This window comes from Salmo salar, chromosome ssa11 (assembly GCF_905237065.1).
Source record: "Salmo salar chromosome ssa11, Ssal_v3.1, whole genome shotgun sequence".
Lineage (NCBI taxonomy): Eukaryota > Metazoa > Chordata > Actinopteri > Salmoniformes > Salmonidae > Salmo > Salmo salar.
In genome coordinates, this window is record NC_059452.1 from 67484426 (window position 1) to 67498835 (window position 14410).

The following is a 14410-nucleotide window of genomic DNA, read 5'->3' on the forward strand; positions in this document are numbered from 1 at the left end:
ATAACCTGAACGGCCACTCAGCAAGGAAGAAGCCACTGCTCCAAAACCACCATAAAAAAGCGAGACTACGGTTTGCAGCTGCACATGGGGACAAAGATTGTACTTTTTGGAGAAATGTCCCCTGGTTTGATGAAACAAAAATAGAACTGTTTGGCCATAATGACCATCGTTATGTTTGGAGGAAAAAGGGGGAGGCTTGCAAGCCGAAGAACACCATTCCAACTGTGAAGCACGGTGGTGGCAGCATCATGTTGTGGGGGTGCTTTGCTGCAGGAGGGACTGGTGCAGTTCACAAAATAGATGGCATCATGAGGGGAAGTAAAATTATGTGGATATATTGAAGCAACATCTCAAGACATCAGTCAGGAAGTTAAAGCTTGGTCACAAATGGGTCTTCCAAATGGACAATGACCCCAAGCATACTTCAAAGTCGTGGCAAAATGGTTTAAGGACAACAAAGTCAAGGTATTGGAGTGGCCATCACAAAGCCCTGACCTCAATCACATAGACAATTTGTGGGCAGAACTGAAAAAGTGTGTGTGAGCAAGGAGGCCTACAAACCTGACTCAGTTACACCAGCTCTGTCAGGAGGAATGAGCCAAAATTCACCCAACTTATTGTGGGAAGCTTACGGAAGGCTACCCGAAACGTTTGACCCAAGTTAAACAATTTAAAGGCAATGCTACCAAATACTAATTGAGTGTATGTAAACTTCTGACCCACTGGGAATGTGGTGGAAAAAATAAAAGCTGAAATAAATCATTCTCTCTACTATTATTCTGACTTTCACATTCTTAAAATAAAGTGGTGATCCTAACTGACCTAAGACAGGTAATTCTTACTAGGAATTGTGAAAAACGGAGTTTAAATGTATTTGGCTAAGGTGTATGTAAACTTCCGACTTCAACTGTGTATACGCTGTAGATACCTTCCCCAATCTGAACCAACATGCTATCGGGACAAGGGGAGATTTCCCTCACATCAAATGATGTAGAGAAGGTAATGTGGGAGACATAAATAGCTTAATATCTATAGCCATAGCCCTTCTTATCATCTGATGTATGAAGTGAACAGGAGGCTGCTGAGAACGGCTCATAATAATGTCTGGACCGGAGCGAATGGAACGGCATCAAGCACATGGAAACCATGTGTTTGACGCATTTGATAGCATTCCACTAATTTCACTCCAGCCATTACCATGAGCCCGTCCTCCCCAATTAGGTGCCACCAACCTCCTGTGATGTCGTGGAGGTGTTGTATGTGGTATTTCCCTGTGGGTGTCATGAAAAATCTGCCGGTGTGCCCTTGAGCAAGGCACTTAACCCTAGTTTGCTTCAGGGGCGCCGTACTACTATGGCAGACCCTGTAAAACAACACATTTCACTACACCTTTCTGGTGTATGTGACAATAAACATCATTTTTGTTCTGCTTGTACTTTGTACTTTTGTTCATTTTGCTATGAGCTGCAGAAATGAATTCCCTCGATGGGGATGACATATCTGCTAAATCTGTATCTGAATTTGACTGTGAAATGAAAGTGTGTGTGACTGTGTGTGTGGGTATGTGTGTGTGCGTGTGAGTGTTTGTGTGCGTGCATTCTAAACTCACAAGTTGTCCGGGAGGTCCCTGAGGTCCCTTTGGTCCCAGCAAACCACGAGGTCCCTGGAGAGAGAGAGAAACAATTGATCAAAATATGTTTCAAACAACATCAACACCATGATCCTTTTCAAAAGTTACTAAATGAATATAGAATTTTGTTAAATGTAGATAAAAATTTGCTTGTCACAACAATGAATAATGGATTTTCATCTAAAACATGCTTGAGGCTTCTTGAATCTCTCCGCACCATCCTAGACTGATTTCACTAGTCTTGATGTCTGCTCTTTTCAATCCTCTCAAACAGTCGTATCGTAGTGCCATGGCTCAACGCACCTTCCTCTCACAGCAAGTATATTTCAGAAAACAAGTAGTTGTACCACCCCCTGGTGGTACGTCTGAAATACTGCACCACACAATTTACCACTAATGATTCTCTCCCAGTCTCTCTTCCTCTAACTCTCTTCCTCTCTGCCTGTCTCATTTCTCCTCTCCGCAGGGGGAAATCCTGTCAGAGAGGAAGGGAATCTCGTCCGTAGACGTATAGGAGCCTGTCCACCAGCCGTGAGGAAAGCAGGCTGTGAACAAGAGGTATCTACCCTCAGATTCACATATAAGGTAGCATGCTAAATAACTAATGCTGTGTACAAGACTGTGTGCATATACCATTAGCTGGACTTTATGTCAAATCCTGTTTCTAGAATGTATCTGTCAACACGTGCTTTATTGAGATGCAAGTGTCACAATGACAATTTTTTACCAATGACCTGCCACTGGCATTTGTGTCCGTGTATGCTGATGATTCAACCATATACACATCACCAACCACAGCTAATGAAGTCACTGAAACCCTTAACAAAGAGTTGCAGGCTGTTTTGGAATGGGTGGCCAGTAATAAACTGGTCCTGAACATCTCTAAAACTAAGAGCATTGTATTTGGTACAAATCATTCCCTAAGTTCTAGACCTCAGCTGAATCTGGTAATGAATAGTGAGGCTGTTGAACAAGTTGAGGAGACTATATGACTTGGCGTTACCTTAGATTGTAAACTGTCATGGTCTAAACATAAAGATTCAATGGTTGTAAAGATTTGGCAGAGGTCTGGCCGTAATAAAGAGATGCTCTGCTTTTTTGACACCACACTCCACAAAGCAAGTTCTGCAGGCTCTAGTCTTGTCTTATCTTTATTACTGTCCAGCTGTGTGGTTGAGAGCTGCAAGGAAAGACCTAGTTAAGCTGCAGCTGGCTCAGAACAGAGCGTCACGTCTTGCTCTTCATTGTAATCAGAGGGCTGATATAAATAATATGCATGCCAGTCTCTCTTGGCTAAGAGTTGAGGGGAGACTGACTGCATCGCTTGTTATTTTTATTAGAAACATTAAAGTGTTGAAAATCCCAAATTGTTTGCATAGTCACCTTACACACAGCTCGACACACACACTTATCCCACCAGACATGCCACCAGGGGTCTTTTCACAGTCCCCAAATCAGAACAAATTCAAGAAAGCGTACAGTATTATATAGAGCCCTTATATCACGGAACTTCCTTCCATCTCATATTGCTCAAATAAACATCAAACCTGGTTTAAAAAAACAGATAAAGCAACACCTCGAGGCACAACGCCTCTCCCCTATTTGACCCAGATAGTTTGTGTGTATACATTGATATGTAGGCTACGTGTGCCTTTATAAAAATGTATGTAGTTCTGTCCTTGAGCTGTTCTTGTCTAATGATGTTCTGTATTATGTCATTCTGTTTCATGTTTTGTGTGGACCACAGGAAGAGTAGCTTCTGCTTTTGCAACAGCTATTGGGGATCCTAATAAAATACCAGAAATTCCAAATGACAAGGTGGTGGACATCTTAAAAAGGTCAACACTTACTGGCTCACCAGGCAGACCACGTGGCCCAATCTCTCCATCGTCTCCCTGAAAACAGGAAGTGACATGTTCAGAACAGGAAGTGGGAGGTTGGAGTAGAGGAGAGAGGGCGATGGAGAGAGGAGGTATGAAAGGAGGGGAAAGGAGGAGAGTACAGATGTAGCACAGTAGGATGAGCCAGGTGGGGAGTGAGTGATGGTGTCAGATGAGAGATGGAGTATGTGAGGAGGAGGCTGATTTACATGACTGACGGCAGACACTTAGATCACACACACTTACCAATCACACATACGCAGACACACACACACACACACACCGCACGGACATACTGACCTACGGACGCATACACACACACACACAGAGTGGGAGGATAAAGAAATAGAGAGCGAGAAAAATTGGGTAGAGATGACAAGAGATGTCGGGAGGGAGATAGGACGTGTGGTGGTGCTTACTCTCTCTCCATCCTCTCCTGTGGGTCCGGGAGGTCCATGGGGACCAGCTTCGCCCTAAATAAACCGACATAATACAGATCAGTGACACACACACACACACACACACACACAGACAATCACACTGGCAAAGACACACAAACACTGGACTAGAAAAAACAATGTAGAATTTTTTTTTTAAGAAAAAAAAAGGGTGTGACTTACTCTGTGTCCCTTCTCACCAGGAAGTCCGGCTAAACCATCGAACCCTCTGTCTCCCTTGGCTCCGGTCTGACCAGGCATGCCTCTGGCTCCATCAGATCCAGCACGTCCCTGGAAACACAGAATATATAGACCTTACAACACCTAGCAACACTAACACTTACATTTCAATCACTTCCCTCTCCTTCCTGAAGGGGACAATCCTTTTTATTTTTTTTATTTTTATTTAACCTTTATTTAACCAGGAAAGGCCTTTTGAGGTTAGAAACCTTTTGCAAGGGAAACCTGTCAAGAGGTCAGCAGGAAGTAGTCAGTGTGAACATAAAACACAAGAGCAATACAATATATGAAACAATCAATTCTAATCTGCATGCCAAACTAAAATGTCAGTGTAAAATTCCCAATGACACTTACCCTTCTACCAGGCTTCCCAGGGGGTCCATGAGAACCCATTGGTCCACGAGGTCCCTGAAACAATGAACAATGTTACTGGAGAACCCAACAAGAGAACCCTACCACAGAACCCCCCCAAAAAATAACCCTAATAAAAGAACCGAAGTAAGTTGTGTTTATAGCATAGCCCTGAACTTGGGCTGGCGATGACAGGATAGTGGTTCTAGTGGTTCCAGTGGTCTAGAACCTTCAGTGGTTCTAGTGGTCTAGAACCTTCCATCTGTCTTACCTGAGGACCGGTCTCTCCAGAATCTCCCTTCAGTCCAGCCACACCTGGAGAACCCTGGGAGGAGGACAAACACAATAAGGTCACACATAGGTCATGGTAGACCCAAATCAGGCCACAGCCAAAACACTATTACTGTTGTAGCATCTGAATTACAATTTCAATAGGATCTTATCAACTATGAGCACCTCAGGCTGTCCTCAGGCTGTGTATGTGACAGTGGTGTGTGTTTGTGTGTGTGAGGGGAAACTGAGGAAGTCTTTGGTACGTACCAGAGGACCAGATCTACCAGTCAAACCCATAGGGCCAGTAGGACCACGCATCGCAAGCTGGAGAGAGAAAACAGCACTGTAAGAGAGATACAAAATTGTGTGTGTGTGTGTGTGTGTGTGTGTGTGTGTGTGTGTGTGTGAGTGTGCATAACCCTTACCCTGGCCTGTTGCATGATGGCTTGCATCTGAGCCTCCTGAGCAGACACCTGAGGTCCCTTCTGTCCAGAGTCTCCTCCAGAACTGAACCGGAACTGAGGGTGAAAGCAGAACTCAGAACCAATAATCAGACCCATCCCACTGGGCAAAAACTGGGTAAATCAACGTTGTTTCCACGTAATTTCAACCCCGAAAATCGATGTGATCAAGTCATCAACATAAGGGCACTTTGTCTATTTACTTGAGTCATTTTCTATTAAGGCATCTTTACTTTTACTCAAGTATGACAGATCACAAAGGAAGACCCAGCCGTGATCTGCCCAACTCTTCCGGACGAACTCAATGCATTTTATGCACGCCTCGACAATAACAACACCGTACCGTGCGTGAGGGGCCCCACCGACCCAGAGGACCTCGCTCTCTCCGAGTCCGACGTGAATCAGGCCAACACACGGGCCGCAGGGCCGGACGGTATTCCAGGACGCATTCTCAGAGCAAGCGCAGATCAGCTGGCAGGCATATTCACCGTCATTTTCAACCTCTCCTTGTCCCAGTCTGTAATCCTCCCATGTCTTAAGCTGACCACCATCATTCCTGTTCCCAAGAACTTTAATGCTTCATGCCACAATGACAACCTCTCTGTAGCACTCACATCTGTAAACATGAAGTGCTTTGAGAGGCTCGTTATGGCACACATCAACTCCATCATCCCAGCCACACTAGGCCCGCTCCAATTTGCATACCGCCCCAACAGATCCATAGACAACGCAATCTCAATTGCACTCCACACTGCCCTCGCCCACCTAGATAAGAGGATCACCTGAGAATGCTGTTAATTGACTACAGCTCAGCGTTCAACACCATAGTGCCCTCAAAGCTCGTTACCAAGCTTAGGACCCTGGGACTGAACACCTCCCTCTGCAACTGGATCCTGGACTTCCTGACGGGCCGTACCCCAGATGGTGAGGGTAGTCAACATCATATCCGCTATGCTGACCTTCAACATAGGAGCCCCACAGGGGTGTGTTCTTAGTCCCCTCCTGTACTTCCTGTTCATCTACGACTGTGTGGCTACGCACAACTCCAACACCATCATCAAGTTTGCTGACGACACGACGGTAGCATACTTGATCACCGGTGATGATGAGACAGCCTACAAGGAGGAGGTCAGTGACCTGGAAATGTGGTGCTGGGATAAAAACCTCTCCAAAGAGCTGATTGTCCCGTGTGGCTCAGTTGGTAGAGCATGGTGTTTGCAACACCAGGGTTGTGGGTTAGATTCCCACGGGGGACCAGTACGGAGAGAGAAAAAAAAAATGTATGAAATGTATGCATTCACTACTGTAAGTCGCTCTGGATAAGAGTCTCTGCTAAAATGTAAATGTAATTGTTGAATAAGGGGAAACAGGGGGGTGAGCAGGCCCCCATCCACATTGACGGGGCTGCAGTGGAGCGGGTCGAGAGCTACAAGTTCCTCAGTGTCCAAATCCCTAAGGACTTTAAATGGTCCACTCAAACACGCACAGTCATGAAGAAGGCACGACAGCGCCTCTTCCCTCTCAGGAGGTTGAAAATGTTTGGCATGGGCCCTCAAATCCTCAAAAATTGAGAGCATCTTGACTGGCTGCATCACTGCTTGGCATGGCAACAGCACCACCCTCGATGGCGCTACAGAGGGTCGGTAAGTCTGACACCAACAGGCTCCTGAACAGCTTCTATCCCCAAGCCATAAGAATGCTAAATAGCTAACAGAATGGCTACACAGACTATCTGAGTTGAGCCTTTATTTCTATTTTTGAACTGTCTCTATACACACCCACGCACACTGACCCTCCAACACACACATAACATGCATACACATTCATACTGACTCTACACACACACACTCACATACAATCATAATTTCTGCTGCTGCTACTCTGTTTATCATACATCCTGAAGCCTAGTTACCCTACCCCTATACATATCTACTTCTATCACTCCAGTATCCCTGAACATAGTAAATATGGTATTGAAATTGATCCTATATATAGCTTCTTACTTTCTTGTGTTCTTCTTACTTCTTATTTTTATTTATTGTGTGTTTTTGTTCTACCTTATGTTATTTTTAAAGCTACATTAAAGCTACATACATGCAAGAAAGGCAATTCACTGTACTTCTGCACGTGACTTTAAAACTTGAAACCCCTGTCCATCTCTAACAACACAGATGAGGACAGGCCAGCGTAAGCAGATACAGGTACATGGATAAAGAGACAGACAAGGCAGAGAGTAAGAAAATAACAGTGACCCCAGTGGGTTAAGAAAAGGTCAAGTCGGCTTACAGGCTAAAATAGCTGTAAACCTTAGCTCATACATCAACTGCCTGGTTATGGCCCTTTTCCCCATCCAGATGCTTATACTGGCATCTAGTGGTGATATGTGCATAGTGCAACCTGGATTTTCTGACCAACATCTGGAGTTGGATGATCCAATAAAGATGTGCTTCTGTTTCTGTTACTGTTGGAATGAATAACAACACAACAGTGGGGAGGGTTTTTCACCACAACCGTTACCTTGTTATTATACAAATAGGGAAAAAAATAACATTGAACACAGGATTGCATGAAGCTGGCAAACCTTACTTTCTTCAACACAGTGACATCTCTCCAGCTAGGCTATCTTTCTTGATATTTCTCTTGTCCCTGGAAAGCCTCACCGTTCCACCGTTCTCAATCAAACCAAACCATGACACAGAAAATCTAACAATGCCCAGAGAGAGAGAGAGAGATAGAGATAGAGAGAGAGAGAGAGAGAGAGAGAGAGAGAGAGAGAGAGAGCACAAGAAACCAGGGGCACACAAATAGGGTCTTACTGCCTAATTTCCAAGCACACTATCCAACTTTCAAAAATCAAACATATCTATATTTGGCCGAGTTATCGTGTTGACATGGCTATTGCTCACAACTACAACTAATAACAAAGGTACAATGCATAGCTATAAGGCACAGTCATAAGGCATGTGTCTGTCCCACCTAGCTATCTTAAGATGAATACACTAAACTGTAAGTCGCTCTAGACAAGAGGGTCTGCAAAATGACTCAAATCTAAGCTCATTATGTTTTAACAAAATTACCACATTTAAAAGGGCCTGTGCTTTACAGTTGCACCTTGACCAGACTGGGATAAGTTCATGTCCAGACATATTGGCCTGACTTTCCTAGACGGCTCTGCTCTGCTCTGCGGTCTCCTGAGACTTCAGCAGGACATCTGGACAAGTCATCACACTCAGGAGCCGCAGCAGCATTAAAGCAGAACACTCAGCAGCAGAAGAAACAGAAAGGCTAGCTATTCACTTTAGCCTTCGCAGCTGTGATCACAGGAAGGAACACTTAGACCTGCTCTACTTCCTGTCTGAGGCTGGAGGACTTCCTGTACGACTCCTATATCTGTCAAATGGGCTGGAGTCTGAAGACAAGAGGACGATGGGGGCTGGGGGGCTGGGGATTGGGCAATAGTGTGAGGTAGTTATCTCATTAGTGAGACGGGGAGAAGAGAGGGGAAATGAGAGGCGAGGAAGAGCCGAAGAGAGTGAGTCTGAACGAGCGGAACCACAGCCTCCTAAAGCTTCAACTAGGAGGTGCTAGAGTGCTGACAGCAGAGCATTCTCTGATTGGAGTATCTATTACGGGGCGGGACCAGAGAGGAAGAGTATTTGATTCAGAAGGAGACTCCCTCCCTGCGTTCCAGAACAGAGATCTCTAAATACCCTCCGACACAATAGAACACACATCCCACATAGCTAACTTCACACACAGGTCAGGACACAGTGACCCAAACCCCACAGAACTCCGATTCGATATTAACTGCATTCTATCAGATAATGCAACGAAGAGAAGAGACGATTAGCCTTGCGACAAGCCTAACAAATATGCCGGCGGCTTGAGAACAGCAGTACAGAAAGGGACATGATTAGGATGGAAGATTAAGAAGAAAGTTTACTTACATTATTTACTTGCATGCAGCATCAGGGAAGTCTATATATTCTAGATCTGTGTATTCTAGAACTGTCAGATAATGTTATTTACTTACAGGCAGCATGAGGACAGTCCCTGGAGGTCCTGGCAGACCATCCGCACCAGGAAGACCAGCACGACCATTCGGACCCTGTGACAGAGAGATAGAGAGAGAGAAGGGGTGGGGGATTTACTCCAACAAGGTCAAAATTTACACATGTACAAGTTTTGTCAAAAACCTGACACGTTTGTATTCCTGGCATCATTTACCTGGACTAAACTTTTACAGGTGTATATCAATAGCTTGATTTACACCTTTTGGATTTATTGAAACAGTTGCTATATGATGTGTTTGTAGTATTTTCCATGTATTTATTTATTTGTCATTGTGTTTTACTGGTGAGGTGTCCTTGTTACTCACCCTCTCTCCTGCATCTCCGGGGCTGCCCGGGGGGCCGGAGGAACCTGGGGGTCCAGGGAGACCCTGTTTTACAACAATACATATCATCAGACAATGAGAACGGCACACACACACAATCACACTCATACGTACACACAACAAAATGCTACTTACGCAGTAACATACAGTGCATTCGGAAAGTATTCAAACCCCTTCACTTTTTCCGCATTTTGTTATATTACAGCCTTATTCTAAAATGGATGAAATCATTTTCCCCCTCATCAATCTACACACAATACCCCATAATAATAAAGCAAAAACAGTTTTTTAGATTTTTTTTTGCAAATGTATAAAAATAAAAAAACGGATATATCACATTTAGATACGTATTCAGACCCTTTACTCAGTACTTTGTTGAAGCACCTTTGGCAGCGATTACAGCCTTCTTGGGTCTTCTTGGGTATGACGCTACAAGGTTGGCACACCTGTATTTGGGGAGTTTCTCCCATTCTTCTCTGCAGATCCTCTCAAGCTCTGTCAGGTTGGATGGGGAGTGTCGCTGCACAGCTATTTTCAGGTCTCTCCAGAGATGTTTGATCGGGTTCAAGTCCGGGCTCTGGCTGGGCCACTCAAGGACATTCAGAGACTTGTCCCGAAGCCACTCCTGCGTTGTCTTGGCCGTGTGCTTAGGGTTTTTGTCCTGTTGGAAGTTGAACCTTCACCCCAGTCTGAGGTCCTGAGCGCTCTAGAGAAGGTTTTCATCAAGGATCTCTCTGTACTTTGCTCCGTTCATCTTTCCCTCGATCCTGATCAGTTTCACAGTCCCTGCTGCTGAAAAACATCCCCACAGAGAGTTGCTGCCACCACCATGCTTCACCATAGGGATGGAATCCAGTATCCCTGCACATAGTAAATATGGTATTGAAACTGATCCTATATATAGCTTCTTACTTTCTTGTGTTCTTCTTACTTCTTATTTATTGTGTGTTTTTGATCTACCTTGTTATTTTTAGTGCTACATTGATATTGATTACTGCATTGTTGGGTTTGGAGCATTTAAGAAAGGCAATTCACTTTACTTCTGCACGTGACATTAAAACTTGAATCCCCTGTCCATCTCTAACAACACAGATGAGGACAGTCCAGAATAAGCAGATACAGCAGGTACATGGACAAAGAGACAGACAAGGCAGAGAGTAAAAAAAAGGTTCCCTCCAGACGTGAAGCTTGGCATTCAGGCCAAAAAGTTCAATCTTGGTTTCATCAGACCAGAGAATCTTGTTTCTCAGGGTCTAAGAGTCCTTTAGGTGCCACTTGGCAAACTCCAAGCGGGCTGTCATGTGCCTTTTACTGAGGAGTGGATTCCGTCTGGCCTGATTAATGCAGAAATGGTTGTCCTTCTGGAAGGTTCTCCCATCTCCACAGAGGAACTCTGGATCTCCGTCAGAGTGACCATCAGATTCTTGGTTACCTCCCTGACTAAGGCCCTTCTCCCCCGATTGCTCAATTTGGCCGGGTGGCCAGCTCTAGGAAGAGTCTTGGTGATCCCAAAATTCTTCCATTTAAGAATGATGGAGGACAGTGTGTTCTTGGGGACCTTCAATGCTGCAGACATTATTTGGTACCTTTCCCCAGATCTGTTCCTCGACACAATCTTGTCTCGGAGCTGCTCTACGGACAATTCCTTCGACCTCATGGCTTGGTTTTTGCTCTGACATGCACTGTCAACTGTGGGACCTTATATAGACAAGTGTGTGCCTTTCCAAATAATGTCCAATCAATTGAATTTACCAGAGGTGGACTCCAATCAAGTTGTAGGAACATCTCAAGGATGGTCAATGGAAACTGGATGCAGCTGAGCTCAATTTCGAGTCTCATAGCAAAGGGTCTGAATACTTATGTAAGATATTTCTGTTTTCGCTTTGTCATTATGTGGTATTGTGTGTAGATTGACGAGGAAAATGTGTAATTTAATCCATTTTAGAATAAGGCTGTAACGTAACAAAATATGGAAAAAAGGAAAGGGAGAGAGGAATGTATGAGGAAGTATGAGGTAGGCAGTCTATTAGAAGATACATCTTAACTGGTGCCCCGTTTGTCTCACTCTACAAACTCTTACACTATCATTTCTCTGCTGTTTTGTGGAGTGAGTGTCTGTTTTCTATAGTACCCAGCACCTTGGGATCATGTAGACTGCAAGAGCAAGTGTGTCATTAAGACGTAGATAAACGAATAATAACTGGTCCCAGAACATCTGACATCTGGGTAAACTAACTGTCTCTCTTATTTAAAAAAAAAAATATATATATTTTTTTATTTACCCATTTTAAATGGTATCCAATTGGTAGTAGTTACAGTCTTGTCTCATCGCTGCAACTCCCGTACGGACTCGGGAGAGGCAAAGGTCGAGAGCCATGCGTCCTCCGAAACACAACCCAACCCAACCTAGCCGCACTGCTTCTTTGACACAACGCACATCCAACCCGGAAGCCAGCCGCACCCATGTGCCGGAGGAAACACCATACACCTGGTCAGCGTGCACTGCACCCGGGCCCGCCACAGGAGTCGCTAGTGTGCGATGAGACAAGGATATCCCTGCCGGCCAAACCCTCCCTAACCCAGACAACACTGGGCCAATTGTGCGTCACCCCATGGACCTCCCGGTCGCGGCCGGCTGCAGCAGAGCCTGGGCTCGAACCCAGAATCTCTGGTGGCACAGCCTTAGACCACTGCGCCACCCGAGAGGCCCAACTAACTGTCTCTCTTGAGGAGTGATGTGTTATGCTATTACCACTCCGATTACTAAGGCTCTAGACTGGCGAGAAGCCCTGCCAAAATCACACTGACTGGGCTTACAGTTTCACTCTCTCTAATTGTTACGCTAGTGGTGGCGTTCCAAAGAGAACAGTTGGGGGATACCGACTGTTTCTCACCCAGAGACAGACTACATAGGACATACGGGAGTGACACAGACTGAGATGTCTCTCAGATTCCAACGAAATCACTAGTCATAGACTGCCAAGGATGAGCGAGAGAGAGATATAGAGGGAGGGATATATACACTGAGTGTACAAAACATTTTGAACACCTTCCTAATATTGAGTTGCACCCTTCTTTCACCTGTCTCCTCCCCTTCATCTACACTGATTGAAGTGGATTTAACAAGTGACATCAATAAGGGATCATAGCGTTCACCTGGATTCCCCTGGTCAGTCTATGTCATGGAAATATATATATATATATATATATATATATATATATATATATATATATATATATATATATAGTGTACAAAACATTATGAACTCCTGCTCATATATATGTATGGAGAGAGAGAGAGAGAGAGAGAGAAGGAGAGAGAGAGAGATGTCTTTATTCTTTTGGAATTTCTGTGAGTGTAATGTTTACTGTTAATTTTTATTGTTTATTTCACTTTTGTATTTTATCTACTTCACTTGCTTTGGCAATGTTAACATATGTTGCCCATGCCAATAAAGCACCTTGAATTGAATTGAGAGAGAGAGAGAGAGAGAGAGAGAGAGAGAGAGAGAGAGACATGTACAAACACACATACACACACAGAGGGGGAGAAATAGACAGAGAGATAAATAGACGGAGAGATAAATAAATGGAGAGAGAGTGAGAGAGAGTGAGAGAGAGAGAGCGAGAGAGCGAGACACATACACACACAGAGTTGAAGAAATAGACTGAGACAAATGGAGAGAGGGAGAGAGAGAGAAGAGAGAGATGGAAAGAGAGGCAGACAGAGAGGGAGAGAGAGAAAGATGGAGTGAGAGAGATAGAAAGAGAGAATAGAGAGATGTACTTACTGTTGGGCCTTCAGACCCGGGTGGACCCTCCACCAGCATTCCCTGAAACACACAAACACATTAGAGAGCTGGATGGCTGCAGCCTGTAGAGCATGCAGCACTATCACTGTGTGTGTGTAAGCGTGCGCATGTGTGTGTGTGTGTGTGCGTGTGACAGTGTGTGTACAACCCTGTGTGTGTATTCATTCATTCATTCATTCATTCATTCATTCATGCATGCATCGCTTCAGTATGTGTGCATATGTATACATGTCCAGACACATTCTGCATATCTACTCTCCATCCAGGAGTGTTGGGTAATTTAATATAAATTCCTGCCTGTCATTTCACTTAGCACTTCACATTAATCTGGGAGGAACCAGCAGAGGGTAAATGATGATCAGGACAAAGTAAGGAGGCTGATGGAACATGTTCAACATGCCCATGGATCAGGGGACTATGGGTAATAAGAACACAGGAACTGTCCCGGAGATCTGTCTCTGTCCAATTAGCTAATAGCAGAGCCAAGGAGGGAAATAGCTCCTCCAGCTCCCAGCATGCAAATAGAGAGATGGCCAGGTCAGTGGGGGGGGGGGGGGTCTCATAGTAAGCACTCCTCGTCTCTCTGAACATGACCCTTGCCCACGACTCACTTAAAAACAGCAGCTCTCTGTCTCTGTCGCCGTCTCGGCAGGGTGCACTCGTAAACACTCACAGATGAGCTAAAGCTAAAGGACATGAGAGTGAAGAATCATCCTTGCTTTGTTGTGGTGATCATTTTATTTCTCCTTTTGTTGTGGTGACAATGGAAAAACATAACGTAGACACAACTTAAAGCCTCGGATGGATTTGTGGTTGTTGTTGTTGTCTGCAGCCCTTTTCCAAGTTAAAAAAAAGACATTTACTGCCCTACTTTTTAACATTCCGAAGGTCATACATGTTCCTTTTGTTTGATGTGTGTCTATGGATAGG

At 44.6% G+C, this 14410-nt stretch overlaps 1 protein-coding gene across 2 annotated transcripts in view; it reads right to left on the reverse strand.

Moving 5' to 3' along the window:
• Positions 1 to 14410, reverse strand: part of LOC106562962 (collagen alpha-1(V) chain) — a 133876-nt gene that overhangs the window by 34906 nt on the left and 84560 nt on the right. For both annotated transcript variants that reach the window (XM_014128098.2, XM_014128099.2), the window contains exons 10-20: positions 13460 to 13501; positions 9651 to 9713; positions 9306 to 9380; positions 5237 to 5329; positions 5079 to 5135; positions 4810 to 4863; positions 4542 to 4595; positions 4131 to 4238; positions 3930 to 3983; positions 3481 to 3525; positions 1610 to 1663 (exon numbers count right to left, since the gene is read on the reverse strand). In XM_014128098.2, coding sequence (XP_013983573.1) covers positions 1610 to 1663; positions 3481 to 3525; positions 3930 to 3983; positions 4131 to 4238; positions 4542 to 4595; positions 4810 to 4863; positions 5079 to 5135; positions 5237 to 5329; positions 9306 to 9380; positions 9651 to 9713; positions 13460 to 13501 — 699 coding nt within the window. The remainder of the gene's footprint in view (positions 1 to 1609; positions 1664 to 3480; positions 3526 to 3929; positions 3984 to 4130; positions 4239 to 4541; positions 4596 to 4809; positions 4864 to 5078; positions 5136 to 5236; positions 5330 to 9305; positions 9381 to 9650; positions 9714 to 13459; positions 13502 to 14410) is intronic.